The 25,051-nt window shown below is 42.9% G+C and overlaps 1 protein-coding gene across 10 annotated transcripts in view; it reads left to right on the forward strand.

Moving 5' to 3' along the window:
• abca2 (ATP-binding cassette, sub-family A (ABC1), member 2) overlaps positions 1–25,051 on the forward strand; it is a 592,304-nt gene that overhangs the window by 257,961 nt on the left and 309,292 nt on the right. For all 10 annotated transcript variants that reach the window (XR_005943747.1, XM_041193236.1, XM_041193243.1 and 7 more), the window contains one exon: positions 22,495–22,599. Coding sequence is in view for 9 of the 10 variants with exons in the window: in XM_041193236.1 (XP_041049170.1) it covers positions 22,495–22,599 (105 nt within the window). In the remaining variant the exon portion in view is untranslated. The remainder of the gene's footprint in view (positions 1–22,494; positions 22,600–25,051) is intronic.

A 25,051-nucleotide genomic window follows, 5' to 3' on the forward strand; every position in this document is an offset into this window, starting at 1 on the left:
GCTTTAAAAATTAGGGCTTTTCTCAGAGTTGGGATGGGGTGGGGAGTGGTAGAAGTGGGGTGCTTTAATGAATGTTGACAAATTGAGAAGTTTTTAAAGGATAAATAGGAATTGTTTTGTTGCAACTACCCGGTGATGAAGTGAAATTCAGGTTTATTGCCAGCAGGAAATAGGGGGAAGTTAGAAATTGTCTTTTTTAGCAGAGGATTATTAGAAGATAGAATACTTTACAAGTAGCTTTTGAGATTGAGATTGTTACAGAGAGAATTTGATAGGTTTATGTAGAAGGAAGACTATAAAAAAATGCAGCAAAAGGGTGTTAAATGGAATTGAAACAAATATCTGGTGAAGACCTTCTAATGGCACAATTTCATCATGCCAGGTGACTCCCATCTCTGCTGTAATTTCTATTAGTTTTTTTCTTTCCTTGTTGAGGTCTCTTGTGTCATGTTTGCCAGAAGGATGGCTGGTCTGCATTATATTCATTCATTTAGAACAACAATGATATCTGTTTCTGTCCAAATTGACCCTGGTCATTGCTGGGACCACCATAAGAATGACAAATTGTCACAATTGGCAGTAGAATCCCAACAGCGGCTCTGATCCGACAAGTGTGGTTGCCTCTTGTGCAAACATGGGACCTCACTCTAAGTATTGATGGGTGCTGCCTGAAGGGAGGGTTCTTCAGTTTGGAGAAGCTTTACTGCTAGCATTCTGTACAGTATTCCTGGATTGATAATGTATGTTGTAGGAACTATTTATTCCTAGAGTCTCTGCATTAAGCATTGTGATCTACTCTGTACCTGCTTTAGTCATTAGCTCATAGAATACTGACAGTACTCTCTGACGTTAGAGCAATGTGCTCTTAGCCAGCCCAATAGACATTTTGGTTTTGCACTATGCTGTCATCAGGAGAAAGAAAAGTATTTTCTTTGCAGTTTGTCAAACAGATCTCCAGTATTGCATGACTGAGTGACTGTAGGCTTTATACAAGCTGCTTGATCGGCACCCCATCCACTTGCTTAAACATTAATTCTCTTCACCACCTGCTCACTGTAGCAACAGTGTGTCCCATCTACAAGATGTACTGCAGCAACTCTCCAAGCCTTCATCAATGGCACCTTCCAAACCCACGACCTCTTAACACCTGGAAGGACAAGGGCAACTTGCAGATATGGGAACCTGTGAGTTGCCCTCTCAGCTACGCACCATCCTGAATTGGAACTGCGGCACCACCATTTCTTCACTGTTGCTGGGCCAAAAACCTGGAGTACCCTTCCTAACAGCACTGTGGGTGCACTTACACCAGATAGACTGCAGCGGTTCAAGAAGGTGGCTCACCATCTCCTTCTGAAGGGCAATTAGAGAGAGACAACTAATGTTGGCATTGCTAATCCCATGAACGAATAAGAAAAAAAGCATCAGTTCTTGCCAACTGGAAATCTTCTCTTTTTTCCTCTTCAAGTAAGTTATGTTTTGCAAGACATTTTCTATTGTTCAACCCGAACAAACTTGGAAAATAGTGCAATAACAATGGTTGGATACAATTGGGATCATCAGTAAATACTGGACAGATTTATTATGGCTGTCAACATTTGATGAATAGTTTAATATACTTCACAAATCCATTTATAAAAACTATGGAGGGGAGGGAAGCCAATGTCAAGACTTCAATTTTTCATAAAATATATCAGATTTGGACCACCAACAACAGTATGCCTCATGTGAAACTGCATAGGCAATCTGAGGTATGAAATGCGGTTTCTGATGATTAACCAGCGCTCTTCACATTGAAGTTAACAAAGCTACAAAGTACAATTTTGTACCGAGAATGAGCTCTTCTGACTTTTGTTGTGGTCATCTGATTTCCAGGTTTTGCCGTAGAAATAATATGAGGCTGTCACTGTTCACCATTATTAAAGAGTAAATTGGACAGCAACTTCCATCAAATGCAATGCACAAGAAATCGCTGTCCAAGTTAGCCTGCTCCTCCAGAAGCTTTGCTAAGAGACTCAGCGTTGAAACACATGGAAGGTGTTGTTCACTTACCCACTAGATGCCCTCTAAACACACCAGCAAACATTAGGGCTTGTCTAATCAAGAGTAAGTGAATTTGTAATGCCATGTTAAGTAGTTGCTTGGTAGTACAGAATGGTATTCTAAATAGCTGTTTGGTAGCACAGAACTTGAGTAATGCTGAAAGAAGAAACATGTCAAAGCTTTTTGTCTTGCACTCATTAAGACACTTTGCAAGAATACCAACGTAAGGGAAAAACAACAATTTATACAGGATGTGAAGAGAGTGCTGATTGGTTGGCAAGTGGATGCAAGTGGTACAGGTGTTGCCATGGAGAATGCACCAATGATGGTGATTGACAGTTAACTGACAAGCATTGATTGAAATTTAAATGTGGCAGCTTGACCCAGATTGTTCAGGGTGTTGCCCTGAGAAATGAGTCAGCGAATAGCTGTCACTTATTTTGTTTAGCTGATGCAATGTGCAATGTGTGTACATGATCTTTCTGCCTGCAAAGAACAGGGCCCTGTGTATTAATATACGTAGCAGCCAGTGAACTCAAATGTACCACACTGCGAGTCCGACTAACAATCTTAATCTTCTTGCGAATTGTCCTAATGAGTGCAAGACAAAAGCTTTGACAACAATTCCCTTTTTTCAGCAGTAGTCATAATAAGTCTTAGTTACTTACAAACCACCTCTCTGGCTCTGAAAATTAACTGCTACAAGTATGGATGAAAAAAAATATTTTTAGCTTTATCATTTGTATCTTTTATTTCTGTCTCTTAATCAAATCTTTCCCCCCTTCACCCTCAATGCCCCACCACCTTTATTTTGTTTTCTGTACATGATTTGCCATTGAAATAAGTATTTTAACTGACATTTGTGAATTGAATCATTTTGGTGGAAGAACAAGGAGAGGTATTATAAAATAAAGAGTAGAATTCTAAAGGGAGTGAAGGGGTGAGAGACTGAGGAAGTCGGGGGTTGGAGGTTGGTATATGTGCATAAATCATTGAAGGTGGCAGAGCAGCTGAGAATTATGCAGGATCCTGAGTTTTATAAATAGGGGCATAGAGTATAAAAGCAAATAAGTTATGATAAACCAGGGTAAAGCAATGGTTCAGCCTCAACTGGAGTATTGCGTGCTGTCCTGGGGACCACCCTTTAGGAGGGATGTGAAGGAATGAGAGGATGCAGAAAAGATTCACAAAGATTGGAGAAGTCGGGACTACTTTCATTGGAGAGGAGAAGGTTGGAAGGAGATTTGTGAGTGGTGTTCAAAGCCATGAGGGATCTGGACAGAATAGATGGGGGGGGGGGAACTGTTCCCATTGGTGGAGGGATCAAGAACCAGAGGACATTGATTTAAGGTAATTGGAAAAAGAAGCAGTGAATGGTTAGGATGCACTGTCTGATAGTGTGGCAGAGGCAGCTTCAATCGTGGCTTTCAAAAGAAAATCGGATAATTATCCAAAGAGAAAAACCCTGAAGGGCAGTGGGGAAGGGGGAGTAGGAGTAGATGAGTTGCTCTTGCAGAGAGCTAGCATAGAGATGAAGGGCCAGGTCTCCTGTGTTGTCGCCGTTCTGTGTTTCTGGTTTAAACTCTGCAAGCTGATTTTTTGGGTCCTGCTGGGAGTGGGAACAGAGGCGGGGAGGGGCAGAAAATACCGGTGTGGGCTGGCATGCCAATTATTTTTCCCAATGCACTCCAAGATCCAATTAGGTGATTTAAGCCTGCTGATAACTGTTGTGGTATCTGGTTTAGTTGTGATTTCATTTAAGGAGAGTTAATCAAAGTCTAAAATGTCCTTCATTCATTTGCAAATACCCATCTGTCAACAGTCCAATTATGAATGCACAGTCCTGTAACAATTTGAAAGCTAGTTTGGGTGTGTTGCTGCTGATGCATATTATCTATCTTTTCTGATGGATGTGTCATTGCAATCACATTCTTCGTCCTCTTCATGCTGTGTGCCAACTTAGACTGCAAAAAGATGGCATTCCAGAGGATAGAAAGTTAACTGTGGTCACCTAACTGTAAGTCAATCTCAATTCCTGTCAGCTAATTTTTAATAATGATGGCAAAAACACTAATTGTGTTCACCGCTTTTCAACAATTTCCATCAATAGGTGTTAGGAATGAAAGTCATGATTCAGTTGGTAGCACTCTTGCCTCTGAGTCACGTCGTTGAGTTTAATTGCTACTCCAAAGGCTTGGAGCACAAAAATCTAGGCTGACACCCCATACTGAGGAGGTGATGCACTGTCAGAGGTGCTGCCTTTTAGATGAGACATTATAAATTGAGGACCCATCTGCCGTTAGGAAAATGTTAAAGATCGGGGAGAAGTTCATGTTGACGAATGGGAGAGTTCTCATGATATGGCCAAAAATTATCTCTCAACCTCACTAAAATATGTTATTCAGTCATTAATCTCATCACTGTGTAAATTGGCTGGAACATTTTCCTATATTACAAGGTGACTGCAGTTCAAAAAACACTTCACTGGCTGTGAATCACTGAGATTATGAAAGACACCAGGCAAAATCATCCTAGAAATCAGCAAAGTTCAATATGACAGGGAAAGCAGCGTTTGACCCGCCAGTGGTATTGGCGGATTTTTCTGCTGTATTGTGTCGCACTTTGTTTAAAAAAATGCAGAGGCACAGGTTTCACAGCGGATCACTGGCTGGGCAGCCTCTGATTCGCCTGCCCCGCCATCACCTCAGGCCTTCAGTAATCCAGATAATTTATTTAAAGGGCGCCCCTGCACAGAGCTAGCACTCTGTATAGGATTGAAAGCTGCTGCAAAGTCATGGCTGCCAAAGGGAGGAAACATGCTGCCCCAAATTTAGCAATGCCTCCCTCGAGTGCCTAATGGGTGCAGTGGAGGCCAGATGCAAAGTCCTCTACCCCTGCTCTGGGCGGAGACCAGCAAACAAGGTCACCTATCCAGCATGGGAGATGGTGACAGTAGTGGTCAGTACCAGTGTCCTGCAAAAGAGGGCAGCTACCCAGTGCCAAAACAGGATTGGCAAGGGTAAGTCACTCTGCTCATCAGTCTCTACTCACATTCATAAACCATCACACATCCACAGGGATTTCACTCACTGTCAGTTCAAGGGACATCACCATTCACTCTCTCTCTTACATACCTTTGTCTGCCCTGTGGATTGTGTCCTCATCCTGTCCGTGGCACCACTCACCACCCACACATTCCAGGCATCCTTCTCATCTGGCCTGGCAGGCATCCTGCTTACACTCTCTCCATCTGCCTTCATGCAGGACAAGCTGGCACACAACAAAAGGGAGAGGTCGCAAACTGGTGGAGGAATGCCTGACATCAAGTTCCTCACAGACATCGAAAATAGATCCAGCTGGCCGATGATGATCTGGGCCATTCCTGTGTTGATGGTGAGGTCAGCGGTGCTCAACCAAGTGAGGATCCAGCAGTGCAACATCCATCAGACAACCATGCTGTGAATTCCCCTGTTCTGCAGTCCCCTGCCATGCACTAATTATCTCTCCTTGCTTTCACAGGCACATTTGGGAAGCAGCTGAGGGGATCCACGACCCCAGGTCCTTGACTCCAGCCTGAAGACATCTCGGAAGAGAAATCTGATGACACCCTAATTGAAGACCCGTCACAGCGTTCACCCACCTTCCACCAGCTCAGAGCCACACACCATGGTGGGACCTAATTGTAGAGTAGCCTTGGGGTCACAATTTGGTGAGCACATCACACTGTCTGATCCAGTGCAGGCAGCGGCAGGTCTTCCCAGGTTTCCGGCACTTGGAGGACTGCTGGAGACCAGAAATCTGCAGAGTCTGAGTTAGATGAGGATCCTCTGGGCTCGGTCATACCTCGGTTGCTAGAGCTACAAAGACAAACTTGGGAACATCAGGAAGGGATGTCCGCCGCACTCCTCGGATTGTAAGGCACTATGGAGGAGTCCGTCTGTCTTCAGTCTGAGGTGATAGCGCCAGCATGCCAATGTACCGAGATCAACATTGGTAGGATGGTGGCTACCATGGAGACCTTGGTCCAGGACATTGGTCGTCCACTGCTGCAGGAGCTGCATTCCATAGCTGAGGCGCTTGTAGGCATCCATCAGTGTCAGCGTAAGATGAGGGTGGGACATCTCGAGCTCATTCCATTTGCTTCTCCCTCTCAAGGAGTCAGCCATGGGCTCTCGGGCACCCGAGGGAGGAGGATCAGCAGGTGCACACCCTGATGCCATCCACCCAGGTGACATCTGGAGTGTCTGGCCCACCCAAATACCCTCTTCCTGTGACCCCAACAGCTCCAGCTCCACAGGCCGGAGAAGGTGCCACTGACGCACAGCAGAGCCCCAAAAGCAGGCTGGGGCCCTCCAGGTCTCGGCCCTCCAGAGGATGCCCGTCAAGGTCATCACAGACAACAGGGCATAGCAGTCAGCAGGCCGCCTCCACCTCTGCTGTGAATGTTGGGGGAGCACCAAGACGTAGCGGCAGGGTTAGAAGGGTCAAGAAGATTTAGTTGCACAGCCTGGGAACGGGTGTTAATCACTTGTACTTAATGTTGACCATTGTAAATGTACTCCCAAGTATGTCTCCTTGTCTATGGCTCCTTGTTATGTTGAGCAGTGTTTGTGTCAGTCAGATGTGAAACCTTGTTTCCTGCACAAAATGAAGGCTCCTGTCACAATCCAGAGCCTCTCCCCTGTGCAGAGTGTAACTTTTTGAGCACAATGGTTGCCCAGCTTCAAAGTCACTGTCCAGATTATTGATGTGTGCATCTCCATGTGGCTTGTGTTTGCTGCAAGAATTTCACACCCAGTTGTCACAGGGTCCTGTGTTGTTCTCTGTGTGCTCTCAGCACCTTAGAGGCGGAGCTGTCCCCCCATCTCATCACCATCCCTGACAGGTGAAGCTGTGGTGCTGTAGAGAACAGATGATGAAGCCTGCCAGAGGATCAAGTTGTCTTAAAGTCCATGGGGCCGCTGTTTCTCAACAGCATCTCAACAATATGAGCCTTTTCACAGAGTGTATGTGCCCTCAGCCAGACAGATATCAGATGTTCTCAGATGCAATGTGAAGATCTCAGGAGTGTCCTTACTGCATCTCATCATCGTCCTTCTGGAATCTTGTGGCAATGAGGGCCTCACGACTATACCTGCCTCATCTGGCCAGTGCAGTGGCCTCATTACCTGCACCCTGACCTTCCAGCACCTCATCACCCTCATCCCCTTCGACTTCCTCCTCATCAGAGCAGAAGTGCAGCTCTTGCATTTCCTCATCATCCAGGCCCCTCCCCCCTTTGCATCACCAGGTTGTTTAGCATGCAGCAAACCGCTATGATGTGTGACACTCTCTGGGAAGTGTACTGCACTGCTCCACCAGATCTATCCAGGCACCAGTAACACTTTTTTAGGATGCCAATGGTGTGCTCAACCAAACTCTGGGTTGCAGCATGAGCCTCGTCGTAACTTCTCTCACCAGGAATCTGAGGTTGCTGCATGGGTGTCAGTAACCATGTCCTTTGTGGGTAGCCCTTGTCCCGAGGAGCCAACTCTGCATCCTGTGTGTCCCCTGGAAGATGTCAGGGATCTGAAACCTGCTGAGAATGTACGAGTTGTGGATGCTTTTGGGATATCTTGCACACACCTGCGTGACCTGTTTGTTGTGGTCGCTGAACATTGAGAGAGTGGAAGCCTTTGTGGTTCACATACTGGACAGCTTGATGCCAGGGAGATTTAAGAGCCACATGGGTGCAGTCGATGGCACCCTGCACCTGTGGGAATCCAGAAATCTGAGCATATTGCAGTGCTTTTGCTTCTAGGTTTGCCTGAACCTTGTTGAAATTGACAAAGGTGTGTGCCTTGGCAAAGAGGGTGTCCGTGACCTCCTGGATACATTCATGGGCGGAGGCTGGAGAGATCCCGCAAAGGCCCCCAATGGAACCCTGGAAGGACCTGTAGAAATTGAGCATGGCGATAACTTTAACTGCCAGTGGCAGTGGATTCCCCCTCAGCCCCCGTGGTGCCAAATCCTGCAGAAGGTGGCATAAGTACATGACCAATTCCCTTGACATGCGCAGGCGTCAGTGACACAGGTTCTCGCTCATCTGCAGGGAGCACATGCACTGTCTGTAGACCCTGGGTCTAGCGATGCGCCCACGAGTGATGGCTCTGTGGGGTTCATCCTCTCTGTGTGGAGGAGGCTGCGCTGCTCCTTGGTCTTCAGGGTTCTGCTCCTCCCTTTGGCGAGCCAGGTGCTTCCATTGCATTCTTCTCCTTCTCTCCTGCCTATTAGCAATCAGGCAGAGAATGAGATCACGGGCTCCATCTTCCTGATGATCTCCTCATTGCAGTATCAAAGAGAGAGACGCGAGGGTGAGCAGTTGTTTCCTAAGGACCACTCTTGATCAAGCCATGGCCCGTGACTGCCTCTCAAGACTCTGTAACACATGCTGGAGGGTCCAGGCCACCACATAGATGTCCAGTGTTTAGTGCACGTGATGGTTCACCATGCCCACACCCAGCACCACCTCACACCACATGACTGAGTGGTGGCAGCTTCGGCCACTTGACTGCATCCTGAACTCTCATCTCAGGTGCAGGCATTTTCCTAAACTGTACTCTAAGGCTTCGCAGTTTGTTTGTATCATGAGGGCGACTTTTCAATATCAACTGAAACATAATACAAGGGACTAGGAGCGCATCCCTCCATCAGTGTTTGATAACCACCTTTCCTAACAAGATCCTCAGGCTTGCCCAGTCGCGCAATTGTTCTGCAGCACCTTAGCACTCATTCAAGTTTGAAGTGTACGCGCAAGCGTTTAACAGTAGAGGAGCAACCATTGGCACTGTGAGGAATTGGTGCAGTTTGAGTGGGCACAATTGCTTGACTAGGCTAACTCCAAGCATGTCAATTGAGCTCAAGCTAAATGCCCTCGGCTGCGGTGGAGTGCTGGCGTGTTTTCCCATTAGCGCAGCTGTTTTCTTCCCCCCTGAGGTTGCCAGGGTCATGTCTTAGAAAGGCAGTTTTAAATCACGATGATGTGGGGGGATGATTCTGGCATATGGCCACAATAATTATCTGCAAATTTACGACAATCGAGTTCCCGGTGTTCGATGGCAGGAAACGTAGCCTTCCATTGATGGTGGCGGAGTGGGGGGGGGGGGAAACGACAATTGCGTCCTGGATTTATGTTGTCGAGAAACGCGACTAGGGCCTTCTCGGGAGACTCTCCGATCCCATCACCAAACGCTCCCACTGCAAATGGGGGTGGGGCAGACAATCCTGGCTTCTGTATCAATGCAATTCTTTCTTTTCTTTGGAAAACAAGACAGAAGCCTGGGAGAAATCCATGCTGAATGAGGTTGGGTAGTTGCAGTCCCAGACCAACCCATTTACAGCAAAAAAAAATTGGCCACAATTTAACACTGAATTCTTATCATTTTCCCTCTGATGCCTTCTCTGTCTACAATTTTGTACTATGCCCAATATAAACAGGGAATAACTACAAGATGCTTATGAGTGACAACTAAGCAGAATGATAATATTCCCTGATGAATTTCTGTGAAGACATATAATTAGTATTCTGAGAAAAGACGAAAAAAAATCCACCAAATGTAAAATTTTGATTCTAATTATAGGACACATTTTCCACGATGAAAGATATTAAAAGTATCAAAATGCTGGCACTTAAGAGATAAACTACATAATAGGCAGAAAGTTAGCCATGAGCCATTTTTCTGCCCCTAGTTTAATTCTCTATTCCCCCCACACCACAGAAATTCTTATCTATACCTCACCTAAAATTCTGGGTTGGACTTTTGCACACTGGGACCACTCTGGAGACCTTAATAACTGAAAGGTGGGACCCAGATGCGGAATTCCCGCCCCATTTCTGGCCAATACCAGGTAGGGAAAGGGCCCGGACTTAAATCACACTGGCAGGAAAGCCAAACTCAGCAAAGGCTATTTGAAAATAGCGCTATGTTTAAACAGAGCCCCATTTTCACTATTCTAGGGGGAGAGGAGACGCAAATGCTCTTGAAGGGCGGAAAATGTTTGTTTAAATGTCAGGATCTGAGTTCTTTTAAATCCCCAGCCATTTAAAGATGAAACGAAAACTAGGCTGCGGCTGTCATTTAGAGTTTGAAAAACACTCAGCTTTGATTGATGGACCATCTGGTATAGCTTAGAATAAACTGTTGCCATCTGCTCCTGCAGTTTCAGTCGAGCTTATTAATGAATTTTCCACAGGCTGTTACTACACCTGAGCCCATTATGAATACTTGGCTGAGTTTCAAAAGGTCCAAAATGCTTATCTCAGCAGGGGGCACAGCTCACATTTTGATTGACTGTTTTAAGAGACCATTAAATAATTAGCTGTCTTTGATGTGGTTACTAAAAAGAAGCTTTTTTTAAATAAGAGATTGAGCACTTCAAGGGATTTAAAACCATGAATGAGTGTTTTTTTCCTGTATCAAGTGTTTATGAATTAAAACTTGATTAGATTGTTAAAATTTTAATTTTTTCCACATGGCTCCTGTGGTCTGTCCTTACTCGATACTGGATGAATAACTATGGACGTGGAATGAGGTGGCGGGGGGGGGTGCTATGAGAAAGCATAGTGGGGGAATGGGATTACAAGGTGGCATGGGGGTTATGCAGGGCATGGAGGCTGGCACAGGAAGCTGAAGGAGTGTGAGGGATGAGGGCTAACTTGTCTAACATCTTTTAAAACTGGCACAAAATCCCAGAGAACCGAGGTGGGCCTGTAACCAGCCCGCTTTGGCACTCGCTCACCTCAGTGGCTGCCTATGATCTGCTTCTGGGATTGGCAGATCCGACTCTTTCCCAGCCCCATCTGACTGAAGTGAAAATGGTGTGAACAGGGTTTCTTTATATCAAGGCAGGCCTGTCAATTCAGAAGATTTCCCGACCCAAGCTACCCGCCTTGGTAGTGAAAATCTGACCCTATGATATCTTTTAATGTGATTGTAGTTAACCTCCGTGCCTCAACTCATCCAAAATATTGCAGCCAGCATCTTCACTCATACCCTCATTACTTTATGTTCTCCAAACACCATGTGGCCCAGAGAGTTAACTTCAAAATTCTTCTAATTGCTTTCAGACCCTTTCACTAACTCAGTCCACACCATCTTAGTGATCTGTTCCTACGTTAAGTCCCTGCATGCATTGTCTGAACAGAAAAAGAAGAACGATTGCTTTTATATAGTGCTTTTCATGGCCAGCTGATGTCTCAAAGTGCTTTACAGCCAATGAAGTACTTGTTGGAGTGTAATCACTATCGTAATGTAGGAAATGCACAGGAAATTTAGGCTCAGCAAACACCCACAAACAGCAATTTGACAATGGCCAGATAATCTGGTCTCTGTGATAGTGATTGAGGGATAATTATTGCCCAAGACACCAGGATAACTCCCCTGTTCTTCAGAATAGTGACACAAGATCTCTTACATCCACCCATGCAGGAAGGCAGATCCTCGATTGAGAGTCTCATCCAAAATATGGTACCTCTGACAGCACAGCACCCTCTTAGAGGTGCACCAGAGTGTCAGCCTTGATTTTTGTGTTCAAACGCTGGAGTGGGGCATGAACCTGGAACCTTATGATTCAGAGGCGAATGCACTGCCAACTGAGCCAAAGCTGACACTGTTCCTGTAACACTTGGTTTCTCCTTTTCTCTTGCTCTGCCCACTTTATTGTCAGTTTTGAGTTTAGCACTCAGCGCCCCACTATATTGTTTAAAAACCTCTTCAAAACCTTTCTGTTCTACCTTGTTACTGGGACCTAATCTTCCTCATTGCCCCTTTGGCCATCTTGCTGGATGTCCTTTGTTTGTTCCTCATGTGAAACATGCTAAGACTTCTTCCTGCACATGAAAAGCAGTGTGCAAATTGCAGGGTATATCATGGTCAGGGTTTCTGACATGCTTCACCATTCTCTGCTCTGATTGTGATATTCAATGTGGTACTATATTATTAGAGGAAATCAAGATGCTTCTACTAATGTAAATGGTACAATAGTATAAAATGTCGTCGGCCCAACCATTTTCAGCTGCTTCATCAATGACCTTTCTTCCATCATAAAGTCAGAAGTGGGAATGTTCACAGATGACTGCACAATGCTCAACACCATTTGTGACTCCTCAGATACTGAATCAGTTCATGTCCAAATGCAGCAAGACCTGGACAATATCTAGGTTTGGGCTGACAAGTGGCAAGTAACATTCACGCCACACAAGTGCTAGGCAATGACCATTTCCAACAAGAGAGAACCTAACCATTGCCCCTTGATATTCAGTGGCATTGCCATCGCTGAATCCCCACTATCAACATCCTGGGCATTACCATTGACCAGAAACTGAACTGGACTAGCCATATAAATACTGTGGTTACAAGAGCAGATCAGAGGCTAGGAATCCTGCAGCGAGTAAGTCATCTCCTGACTCCCCAAAGCCTGTCCAACATCTACAAGGCACAAGTCAGGAGTGTGATGGAATACTCTCCATTTGGCTGAATGACTGCAGTTCCCACAACACACAAGAAGCTTGACACTGTCCAGAACAAAGCAGCCCACTTGATTGGCACCCCATCCACAAACATTCACTCCCTCTACCACCGACGCACGGTGGCAGCAATGTGTACCATCTACAAGATGCACTGCAGGAACTCACCAAGGCTTCTTAGACAGCACCTTCCAAACCCACGGCCACTACCATCTAGAAGGACAAGGGCAGCAGTCACATGGGAACACCACTACCTGGAAGCTCCCCTCCAAGTCACTCACCATCCTGACTTGGAAATATATTGCCTTTCCTTCACTTTGACTAGGTCAAAATCCTGGAACTCCCTCCTTGACAGCACTTGAGTGTACTTACACCATGTGGACTGCAGCAGCTCAAGAAGGCAGCTCCCCACTGCCTTCTCAAGGGCAACTAGGGATGGGCAAAAAATGCTGACCGAGCCAGTGACACTCTCATCCCATGTATGAATAAGAAAAAACTGCAAATTTCTGAAACAGTTTAGGTGTCCCATTGTTTTGCATTATGCGAACACAGCTTTTATGGGGTATGAATTAGTGAGCCTGGTGGTATAGTAATGTACCTATTAGTAGAAATCCACATTAGTAATAATATCTATCAGCAGCCATATCCACTAGTAATAACACATATAGGATAATATTGTTTTGTCAAAATGGCAGTAGATGGAGATGCTCAGGGTCTGCCTCATTGAAAGCTGCGTAGGACCTGCGGCTCATACACAAAACTCTGCTTTTTGATCTTAAAATTGATCTGGTAGCTCAGGATTTACCTCAAAAATGTGTTTACTCGATACAATATCAGGCCCTTTAAATTTTCAAAATCAATCAGGTTAGTACTTGTGTTGCACAAGAGCAATTTTAATACAGAATATTCATATTAGGAGATCATTTTAACTCTCTGGGTTTTCAAATGGGAGCACATTTTTGGTTTCATTGATAGTATTAGCAGAGCAAATGGTGGCTCTGGGGGGCCTACTTGGTCATTTCCGGAAGTGCCAGTTCATTTAGTTTTTGCAGCACTTACAGCTTGGCACACCAGCTGCCACTCAGCAAGAAAAAGCACTGATCAGATTGTATCAAAATGACAGGCAGGAATCTGCTGCTGCTTAATTCATTCAAAGCAGCAGGAATTATCACTGTGCCTCTAATTGACAAGGTCATCGAAATACTTTAATGATGGTTGTTCGATGTTTACCAAATATACATCGAGTGACTGCACACTTGATTTATTGTATTTGTAGCTTTTACACATACATGCACACAACACACATTCACTCATACATGTGTACGCGCATGCACTACACACATGTGCATGCGCGCGCACTCATACACATACACAGACACATGCACATATGCGAACACATATGCACATATGCGAACACATATGCACATATGTGTGCACACGTGCACATACACACATACCTGTGTGTGCGCACACACACCCGCCCTCCATGTTAACTGTGTTCTGCACTTTTCTTTTATCCTGATGATCTTGCAGCTATTATTAGCCCAATACATGTTAGATGGCAGTTTTCTAAAACTGCTGCATAGTACATCCAGGACATTGGTTCTTAAACTCATTTCCGATGGATCAGTAATGGCATCTAGCCATCTAAATTATAATACTCATAATAAGTATTGCATGGAAAGAGTGTTTTAATAATGTTCTTAAACAAACATTTGAAAATTGAAAGCTTGTCTCAGTAATGGTGACTGTGATAACTATCATCAATTGCTGTAAAAACTCATCTGGTTCACTAATGGAAGGGAATCTACCATCCTTACCAGTCCAGGGCAATTAGGGATGGGCAGCCCTTGCCAGCGATGCCCACATCCCATGAAATAATTTAAAAACAGACAGACCCAGCTGGATGGTGCAATCACATGCACTGCCCTCCAGTTGAAGAGGCAACAGAGAAGTGGAATGGAAAAAAAAATCTTCTTGACAGATTCTAGAATAACAGGGAAATTGTGCTGTATTCCATAATACAATCAAGTAAACTCAATCTCCAGGACACTGCTTCAAGCAAAATAAAGAGAAAAACAGAGGAATTTACAAGGAGTTATTTTTTTTCATTTTCTTTGAACATTTGTTTATTAGAAATAAAAAGCATTGGAGATGAGAGTAAAGACTCTAGGTGGGGTGTTTGGAGGTGGGAGATCATGTAATTAAACCCTCCAGGATTATGTCCAATCAGAGTTGGCAATCCAACCAATGACATGTCACTTTCTGAGTCTTGGAGTGGAAGTGTGAGCAATAGAGGAGGATATCAGGAAGTGGGACTCACTGACAGCACATCACACTTTTATAATCATATAACAGAATGAGATCAGTGCAGATCCAGACTCCTGGAAAATTATCAGACATCAAAGAAGACATCAAAGAACCAGCTGAAAGACCAGATGATGTTTATTGTCATGTCAGACCATTGACTACATAAGTTAAGGATTTCATCACACTTTAAGATAATATATGCTATCAAAATTGGCTCTATATTAGTGTGCACAGCCAGCTGCTTAGTGTGAGAAAACTTTCCGTTCAGACATGGTCATAGTCAAACAACTCCCACCATTGTGCACCACTGCCGAGCAGAAAATTGAGGCCCAACTCTTCACAATTCCCTGATCTTAAGGACTGGAAAATAAACTTTTTTTTTATCAGTCCAAAATCACCAAGGAGCCTTTTGCAGTACTCCAGCCCCAGGAACTATTAAAGAGAAAACTTTTTCCACTGCCTGAGAGGGTGATACAGGCAGAAATCCTCATGACATTTAAAAAGTACTTGGATGTGCTGTTTTGAAGCACTGTAAACTACAAGGCTGAGGACAGAGAGTTGGAAAGTGGGATTAGTCTGGATGCTTCTTGCCAGCCAGCATGGACACAATGAGCTGAATTGCCTTCCCTGCTGTAAATTTTTATGATTAAGACCACACTTGACTCCCGATGTGCAAAATCTTTGGAAATTGTCCAGCAGGCATCTTTATTAAAAAAAAAGGTCTTGCATATTGAACACAGTTTGTCAATCACACATTGGAATTAGTCAAGTTTCTGTGTTACACTTGCAATAATTAGCTGAAATTATGTATTTGGAGTAACAATTCACAGCTGAATTCCTAGGGAATGTACACAACAAACTCAAGGTGAGTAGATCACAGAGTTAGAAATGAGGAACTATTTAGGACATAGAGAAATAATGAATCAAACATGAACAGTCAGGAACATCTCATAGTAAAAACAAGTAAGGGGAAATCAATCAAATCATCCCAGTTTCCTTTATAAATCCTTGAGTCACCATCTTAGTTTCTGCATGAAATTAAAATACTACTTCAATTCGTAACATAATGACAGAAATGATAAACATACAAGAAAATACATATACTTACTAATATAAAATATTCTCTGCATTCAGATGAGGTTTTGTCACAGGTTTGCACTTTTCTCCGGAGCCTGAGCCTTCAGTACATGGGTTTGCCAGTCTTATCCCTGTTAGCTGAAGAGGTACAATAAAGTGGCAGGATTCAGCTCTCAGTGCGTTCACAACTCCAAATTTTTTTTGAATATGATTGTTTGAGTAATCACAACGTGGTAACCTTCTTGTTTTTAAAACCCACCTCCTCATTCTTCACTCAATTTTATGGATGGAAGTCACTCAGGGCAAAACCACCTCAAGGAAACCATTTTGGGAACAGTGAAAGTAACCAGATTATTTTTTGTAATTAGATGTGAAAACACAGTCAAGAATAAATGATTTAATTCTATTTCAGGTACCTTCATGAGAAAAAAAATGTAGATAACTTTATTGTTTATTTAGCAAGTACGGTAGATAGGGCATGTATAACAAATCAACCATCGCCATTTAAAATTGTTTAATTTTTATATTTTAAAATGTTTTCTAAATTGTCACAATAATTGTATCTATTTTCTTTATAGTCATCCAAAAGATCAAAACAATTAACAAAAATGTCCCTAATATCAAGAGTCTATATTCTGTATTGTTATTCAAGTGTGGAGGGAAGTTCTAAATAAAAATAAGAATTGTAAATCTTTATTTAAGTTGTATCTTTAAATAACATAAAGTACGATTGCAAAGACATTTGGCCAAGAAGGGAGATGGAAACAAGATTAATCTTATAATTTATTTTTGTTATGTCATTTCATCCCAACCCACACTCTAAATCACGTTGCATTCAGACATGAATTTATTCATGTGAATGGTATAAACTTATTTATGATCCATCTGCAGTGGGTAAGGAGAATGTTGGGATCTGGACAATAAACAAAAGTAATTTACTATGTCTGAGGAGTTCCCTTTCAAACATCTTGCCAATTCCATTCAAAAGAGGTATGAACTCCCAATTCTGTACCTTCCAGCCTCTTCTCAACAGTAAAAATTTCTGAAACACTGTGAGCAATGCCATTGGATATTTAGCAATTAATGCCTTGTGCTTAGACTTGCTGTTTTCTGTTTTTCCATTTCTCCATGCCATCTGTACCTTTTTCGTACTGTTTTTACTTATCTTAACTACTTTGACATTTTCACCTTTTCCTGAACTGTGAAAAGCACATTTTTAAAAAATTAATGCTTACTTCTCCAAGAAATTCCTTCTCCAACTGGAGAAGTATAGCACTATCACCCTGTCATCATCAGGCTAATGCCACCTACTCCTGTAAAGTAAGCTGTTTCCCCACATTTGCACCCAATTCAGTCTCCGTACTGGCAATTATACAGAGACCAGGGTCCAACTGAACTCTTAATGTGGGGGTGGGCTGGGCAGTGGCATGTAGAACTCATCCCTGTTGCTTGTCATCTTGGTAACTGCATTGCTAAATGCATTGCACCATTACAATTTCCAATGTGTGATTCAGAGGGGAGTAGTGTGGAACTTTGTGTTTGATTACTGAAGTACAATGAAACTGAGCAATGAGCTCATTTATTTATTTGAAAGCCTCAACAGTAACCTTCTAACTAAATGCAAGATATTGTTTGGTCACTTGGCTTCTACATGCAGCCAGAGAATAACTTGATTGTGCATAGAACTGAATGTAAAATGCTAGTTTTATCCCCCGAGCCTGGAGAATTGACTGGACATTAGTGTGGTTTAATATCTCTTGAATTGCAATGGTGCTTTAATTTCTCCACAAATCATACTTCTGGAAACATTCCCTTTGGCCCTGGTTAAAACAGCATAAGAACTCAAACCAGTATGAAATTAACTCCCTGATTGCTTTGCCCTGTAAAATGGCAACAAAAATCAATTTCGCTGCCTTTCAGGATTCCTGCATTCTGGTCAGTTTGCAACCAAAGTATTCCTACCTGATCTTTCCTGTGTTTTGTTGAAAGACTCAGTGCAGCCAAATGAAATAGAAAGATGTTTCAATTGCGCTCGTGACTTGCTGGATAAAGAAATGCCATCTGGTTTCAGTAGGGTGCATGTGCTCATCTGGCTCTCTTCCCCTCTCCCTTATTAGGGAGGGAGGCAAACTCTGGTGGGGTTAGAAGTGTGCAAAGAGCAATTATCGTAGAAATTAAAGAGACGGGAAAACTGGCTTTAAGTCCGGTTGGAACCAATGGTGAAAAAAAAGCGTTCTCTGTTTATTGAGTGTAAAGGCTGTCTGTCAAATTGGTTTAAAACAATTTCATTTGTGACCTCCGATCACCCTGCTCTAACTTGGCCATAAACAAATGGCACATACTTGAGAGCTTAAAGGTAAACAGGAGGAGCCGTACATGATAACAAGAACGATGAAGACCACAATGTTTTTTTCATGCTGATCTGCTTATTTCTTGGCTTCTGTTTCTAACCGCACCTTTCTGGACCCGGATCAATTTTGATGATGAGATGGATAGAATTTGTCACTTTCTCACTGTGAATGACTTGATCCTGTACCAAGTTTAAGGGTTTACTGTACTATAACATCTCCGCAGTGATCACTTTAAATTCTGGCAGATACGGGCTTTAATATGTACAGATAAGTGGGGAGGGAGTGGGGGAGTGTACTGCTGGGGGTGCACAGGATGGGAACACTGAGGTTCTGCTGAATTTAACAGCATATGATCTCTTTATCACTTTGTTTCCTGTTTGGCTGCCAGCTAGATTAACAGCCCCTAGCAACTGGAGGAGATGGAGGTTTGAGAGGGGAGGCCTGACTGGCAATCAGGAGGGTGGGGAGAAGTCAGAAGGTTTTCAGGAATGTGTTTCTCCAGCAATTGCTAAGAAGGAAGGACTAGGAGAAAGTGTGGGGCAGAAATGGGGGCATGGAGAGGGTGATGGGGGCAGGCGGAGGGGGAGGTGGGTGGGTTGGGGAGACGGGAGAGATTGTGGAGTTGAGAGGCGTGGGGGGTGAGCAGGAGCAGACCATTTGCTTAAGGGGGCAGAGGGAAGCTCTCCTGGTTCACAAGCAGAGCTGTACAAAATGCTTTTCTGTTTGATCTAGCAGCTTGCTTCTCTATCTTGCTCCAGGGTTTCCAACACCCTGGGAAATTAAATTTAACCATGTTACCAATTACCCGGCAGGAACCTAATTTAAATATTATAATGAGGTGCTCCATTTCTTGAGAGCGGGACACTGACACACTACACAACGTACAGCCATAAAGATGGAGCAGGTGCAGAAGCAATGGGTCGGGGTTGTGTTACCAATTTTATTGTTAAGCACTCCCCCAGCCCCTCTCACAGTCACTATGAGCTGAGTTAAAATTTGCCCCAGAAATATATCACAGGGATGAGGGGAACCTTTCATGTCACCCTGTGCATCTTGTGCATAATCAGATTATTGCTGAATGAAGGACACATTTTGATACTTTCACTTGTGAAGCTCTACAACAACAACTTGCATTTATGTAGTGCCTTTAACATGGGTAAAACATCCTGAGAAGTTTTACAGGAACATTATGAAAGAAAGCTTAAAAGTTTACAGAGATAGGGGTAGGTGCAATGAATCTGACAATGAATTTAATTGCACCATAATTTTGATATTTAATGATCAGTTTTCTCCTTTTTTCTTCTCCCTTTTCCTGATGGTGCTGATGCATGGTGGGATATGATGGCACCTGCGTTGGCAACCTGTCGCCTTTACTCCCTTTGTTCCTTGTTTAACAGCTTAGACAGTGAGAGCCAGCAGGCTATCTGATTATATGACCCAGCCCAATCCTGCCCTCACTCCTTATTTACCCTCCTTGCTGGGATCACTGAATAATCTGTTGGAGGGCAGTGGAAACCTGGATCTAAACACTAGGATAAGAATGAGAGCAATTGGAGAACCAATTCTGATTTGGGATATGTTACAGGCAACAGAGCTTTAGGTGAACTGAAGTTTACGGAGGATGGGAAAATGGCCAGAAGAGCATTGGAATAGTTAAGTCTGCAGCTAAGAAAGGCATTGCTGAGGGTTCAAAGTTGTACATCCATGGCCAACGTCAGAAACTTGCCATTTACATGTTCTCAGCACTGGCCAATGTTCCCTCTGAGTTGTGCAGTGTTCAGTACAGGGTCTAGAGAGACAATTTTGTGAATAAACAACTTGTGGTTTTGTGAAGAAGAATTCAGAAATGCACATGAGTACAAATAACATTCTAATTTATTCAGTGAGTGATGGATTTGTGAGTATGATTGCAAAACAGTAATCAGTGAGTGGTCTCAAGTCGAGATAGATTTTACAATTTGACCATCAAATTTAGAGATGAGATCATTGTTTTATAATCACTTCATTACTGTTTTTATTAATATTCTGTAAATATTGTGTGATGTGTGTCAAGCCCTGACTGAGATCCATGCTGACAGTTGGTCAGTGTGTTTCATTTCATTAATGACGATGGTCATACTGAAGAATTAGTGATTTTAATGTCATTGCTACAAATTTATTCAACTACTATTTGCAGTTGATTCACATTGTATTGCAGCAAATATTTTAAGTACAATTTTGTTATACCCAGCTGCACAAACTTTTGTATTTAACAGAACATTTAAGCCAAACTCCAATTGATCATGCTGGCACTAGCAATTAGGACTGCATTAAAGATATGGTTTGGAGCAATTAATAGTTTAAAGTTCCAAAGGTGAAATTTTTATCCCCAGGCCACCTATTTTCTCTCAATCTTCACTTGTCTCCCAATTTGTTCCCTAATGTGAGAAAACAGGAAGATGAACTGCACCAGGCCTCTCAATGCTGCTCTCAGACCATGGGCTGAATCTTCCCTATGTTGAGCGGGCTGGGCGGGGGCGGGTGCAGAGCCGATCGCTGCCCGTGATCAGCTGCGCACCACCATTGTACGTGGGCGGGCCAATTAAGGTAACATGTGGCCGGTGGCTCTCCCGTGCTGCCTGTGCGGGCAGGGGGAGGAGGGAGAGTTGGGGCCTGCGTTCTTTCATGCATGCATGCGAAAGAGTGCAGCAATTTCCCTGAGGCACGGAGCTGCCTCAGGAAGATTAAGTTGATAAGGAAACTTTTCAATAAATGAACTGAAAAATCATTTAAACATGTTCCGTCATGTGACAGTGCCACATGAGCTGAGACATGTTTGTGCACTTTGCAAGATTTATTTAATTACTTTATAAAACCTTCAGGAAACATCATCCGGCCTGTGGATGAGGTTTCCTGAAAAACGCGAAGGCTGCTTGGGCTCTTTGCCTGCCTGCCAACCTTAAGGTTGGACGGGCAGCGCTGTTAATAACGTCAATTACTTTTTAAATGGCCTTAATAGGCCTTTGACTGTTTGGTGGGCATGCAGCCGCCTGCGGTTGGCGCCCACTGAACGCAATATCGAAATGGCGCGCGATGACATCGGGATACACACCCGATGTCATCTCTCGTTATTTTATGTGTCGGCATGTTGGGATCACCCAGCATGCCGACGGCAATATTCTGCCCAAGTTTTCAAATATGTAAGACTGGTTTAGAGTACCTTGCCCATTGGCTAACTGACTGCTTGCCCCTTTCCTTCCTTTCCCTTGTCCAATGGGTCAATGCACTTTGCTCCAGTTCAGCGCCTTTCACAAGTGACTCATTCAAGATTGGGAGCAATCTTGGGAATCACCAACAAAAATTCTGTTTCTTCCATTCCTATAGAATGGGGATTTTAGTCAATATCATTTACATCAGAATTCAGGCAAGATACTAGGATTCAAGTCTCCATGTTAGATTTGACTGGACAAGGTGTTTATTTAATAGGCTGAAATAGCCCATAGTTTGCACTGTTTCTAAAACACGTTTTGGAACCTGGATGAGGCTGAATGACACAAGTTCCCTCAATACATAAAGAAAGACTTTATAAAGCATCTTTCACAACCTCAGGACTTTACTTTTGAAGTGCAGTCACTGTTGTAATATAGTGGCAGCCAATTTGTCCGCAGCAAACTCCCAAAAAACTGTGATCTGATAAGAGATCAGTAATCTGTTTTATGATATTTATTGAGGGATAAATAATGGCCAGGGTACCTGAGAGAACTGCCCTTGCTCACCTATTGAAATAATGCTTTTACATGCACCTGAGAGAGCAGACAGAGCCTCAGTTTAATGTCTCATCTGAGGGACGGCACCTCTGACAGTGCAGCATTTCCTTAGCGCTTCACTGGAGTGTCAGCCTAGATTTTTGTACTCAAGTCTTTGGAGTGAGACTTGAACCAAAAACCTTCTGACTTAGAAGCAAGAGTGCAACCCACTGAGTGACAGCTGACATTATAAAATATTTACATGTACTGTGAATCCATAACAAAGTACATTAAATCAAAACAGCTCAGTACAGAGGATTGTTGAGTTATATTCAATGTGTATCTGATTTCATGAACTATTCATAGAAATAGGAACAATAATGGATTATCATTGTGAAAATCTATTAAGGTTACCGTTGCTTGTGTCTTTTCATAATAATCTTGTCAAACAGTTATTTTAATTAAATTGCCCTCAATTGTTTTTCAGGTATTCCGCCTTTGCTTTGGATCATATCCTTCTGCAGTGGACAGTGGACTGGACAGTGAAAGTTGGGATGCATTCAATGCTGGAGAGAAACTGCTGCGGCTCGAGGTAAGGGGGACTTCAGTTTCCATTGCAAGGCATAACTGTGAAAATGATTTCCTTCCCCATTTGAAGTTGCAGTTTTAAGAGTTGCTAAAGAATAAGAAACAAGCCCCTCCTGCTTTTTTAGGAATTATGTACTGCTCTGTTTGATTATCCCAACTTCCCTCATAATTTTATGGCATTGTGTGGGAAACAGTTAGTGACAGGACAGTGGTGAATAATGTTTGAAGCAAATGGGTTGTACAGTACCTACCATTGAGACATTTGCTGTGAGTACCGTACTGTGAGAGGGATAGTAGAGAGGAGAGGAGGTTGGCGAAATGTGTCACTTGTAGGATGACCAAACAAGAGCTTGTGAAGTTAATAACTGGGTTGCTCATTGTTGGGTAATATTAGTTTGTAATCGTAAAGAAATTGTGATGTAAATAAATTCTCTCCATCTCTCTTCACGTAGTGTCCTTTTTGTCCAAGATACAAACAGAGAAGATGTCGTAAACGCTTAGCAGGTCTGGCAGCATCTGTGGAGAGAGAAACAGAGTTAATGTTTCAAGTCCAATTTGACTCTTCTTTGGAACTGAAGGAAGGTAGAAATGTGATGGGTTTTATTCTGTTGAAATGGGGAAGAGGGAGAAAGAACAAAAGAGATCTAGGATAGGGTAGAGGGCAGGAGAGATTAAATGACAAATGCTCTTCCTCCCCACCCTTTCAACGAATAAAGCACATCATGTTAATCCTTCACAGATCCTGCCAGACCCATTGAGTATTTCCAATACTTACTGTTTTTAATTTGGATTTCCAGCAACCACGGTATTTTGCTTTTACTTTGTTGTCAGAGGGTTTCTGATCATAGCTTAGATTATGATCACTATTGGGCAAGATAATGAGGTAGGCCCCAAGAACTACCTCAACTGCTGCAGGTGTTGAACCTGCACTGTTGGTGTTATTCTGCACCACACTCTAGCCATCTAGCCAGCTGAGTTAACCGAGCCCTGTAAACAAACCACCCATTTGATTTAGTTGAATAGTGTAATGTAGCAGGAAACTTCTTCGCTGTTGTCAACTGACATCAGTGCGCCATTGAATTGCTTTGACAGCGTTCTCCTTGGTGTGCAGGATACAAGTTTGAAACAACAACAAGGCTGAGAAAACAGGGTGATATGATAGAATTGTTTAAAATTATGAAGGGGTAGGACAGATTTAATAGAAAAGATTGGTTCCAATGATTAAGGAGTCTAGAATGATGGGGTGTAGATGTTGGATTTAATCTAAGAGAAAATTAAAATGTAACATTCTTAAAATCTCTGCAAAAACATCAAAAGTGAAGGGATGAGACTCTACAATTGTAAAAGTGAATTTTCTGTGCGAGTGAGGCTGTTTGGCAGTCATTAGTACTTCTCATTGTTAAACAAGTGCTTACGCTTGTAATGATAAGGCATAACTTTCTGTGGCATGTTTACTGGGCCTTTAATCAAGTTCCTAAAAATAAGAGGGACACTAAGTGCGTGATGCTGTTTCCACAAAGCTAATGGTAGAGTGACATAACTTGGGACAGCAATTTTACAAATTAACATTTAATATCCCATCTGCTCCTCGCCTGAATTCACTGTACCAATTGCACATAAAGTACACCAAATTCTGGCCCATTCCATAAATTGGGACTTATTTTTTTACCTGTGTTAGTTTGCCATCTACAATTTGGCATTGCTCATGAAACCCAGTAAGCATTTCTACAAAATTATTTACCAGTTTGAAGAAAGGTATTTTTTCTTCTCTGGGAGAAAGATGAAAACACAATTAATGAACCTGGGAGTTTGTCCTTTTTATTTAATGGAAATCTACTGTGATCTTTGAAGATGGAGCTTGAAACTCCTTGTAAATAAAGCATTTCTACATTCCCTGCTGCTTTGTAATTCAGTAGCAATTTGTAAACTGTTGAGTCTTGCTGCTGGTGGTTAAATTTTTATTAATACATTTGAATGAAAGTCATGCAACACAAGACTGTGATGATCATACAAACTTTCTGAACACATTTATACTATAGTAGGAAATGTTGGTATGTGCTTATCATGGATGGTGCTGGAGATGAGAAAATTCTTCTGTCATTTGCACTGCAAGTGCTTGCACCAGATGTGAAGGAGCATTTACTATTCGCTAGTGGCAGTGCAGTAGGTGAAGGAATTACTGAGATTGCTTCCAGAAACACTGAGACCCAACCTGATGGAGTGGCGTTTTCTGGTTTCCGCAACAATAATGGTGACAATTTGTTTTTTACAAAGCACTGTTTATTTATTAAGTTGTCCCGAGGTGCTTCACAGAAGTATAATCAGATAGAAGCCATCAAATGAAAGGAGGAGATGTTAGGACAGATGACCAAAAGCTTGGTCAAACAGGAAGCTGTAAAGGAAGAGATAAAGGGAGGGAATTCAAGATTATGGGCCCCAGACAGCTGAAGGCACAG

The sequence above is a fragment of the Carcharodon carcharias genome, chromosome 8, assembly GCF_017639515.1.
Source record: "Carcharodon carcharias isolate sCarCar2 chromosome 8, sCarCar2.pri, whole genome shotgun sequence".
In the NCBI taxonomy this organism is placed as follows: Eukaryota; Metazoa; Chordata; class Chondrichthyes; order Lamniformes; family Lamnidae; genus Carcharodon; species Carcharodon carcharias.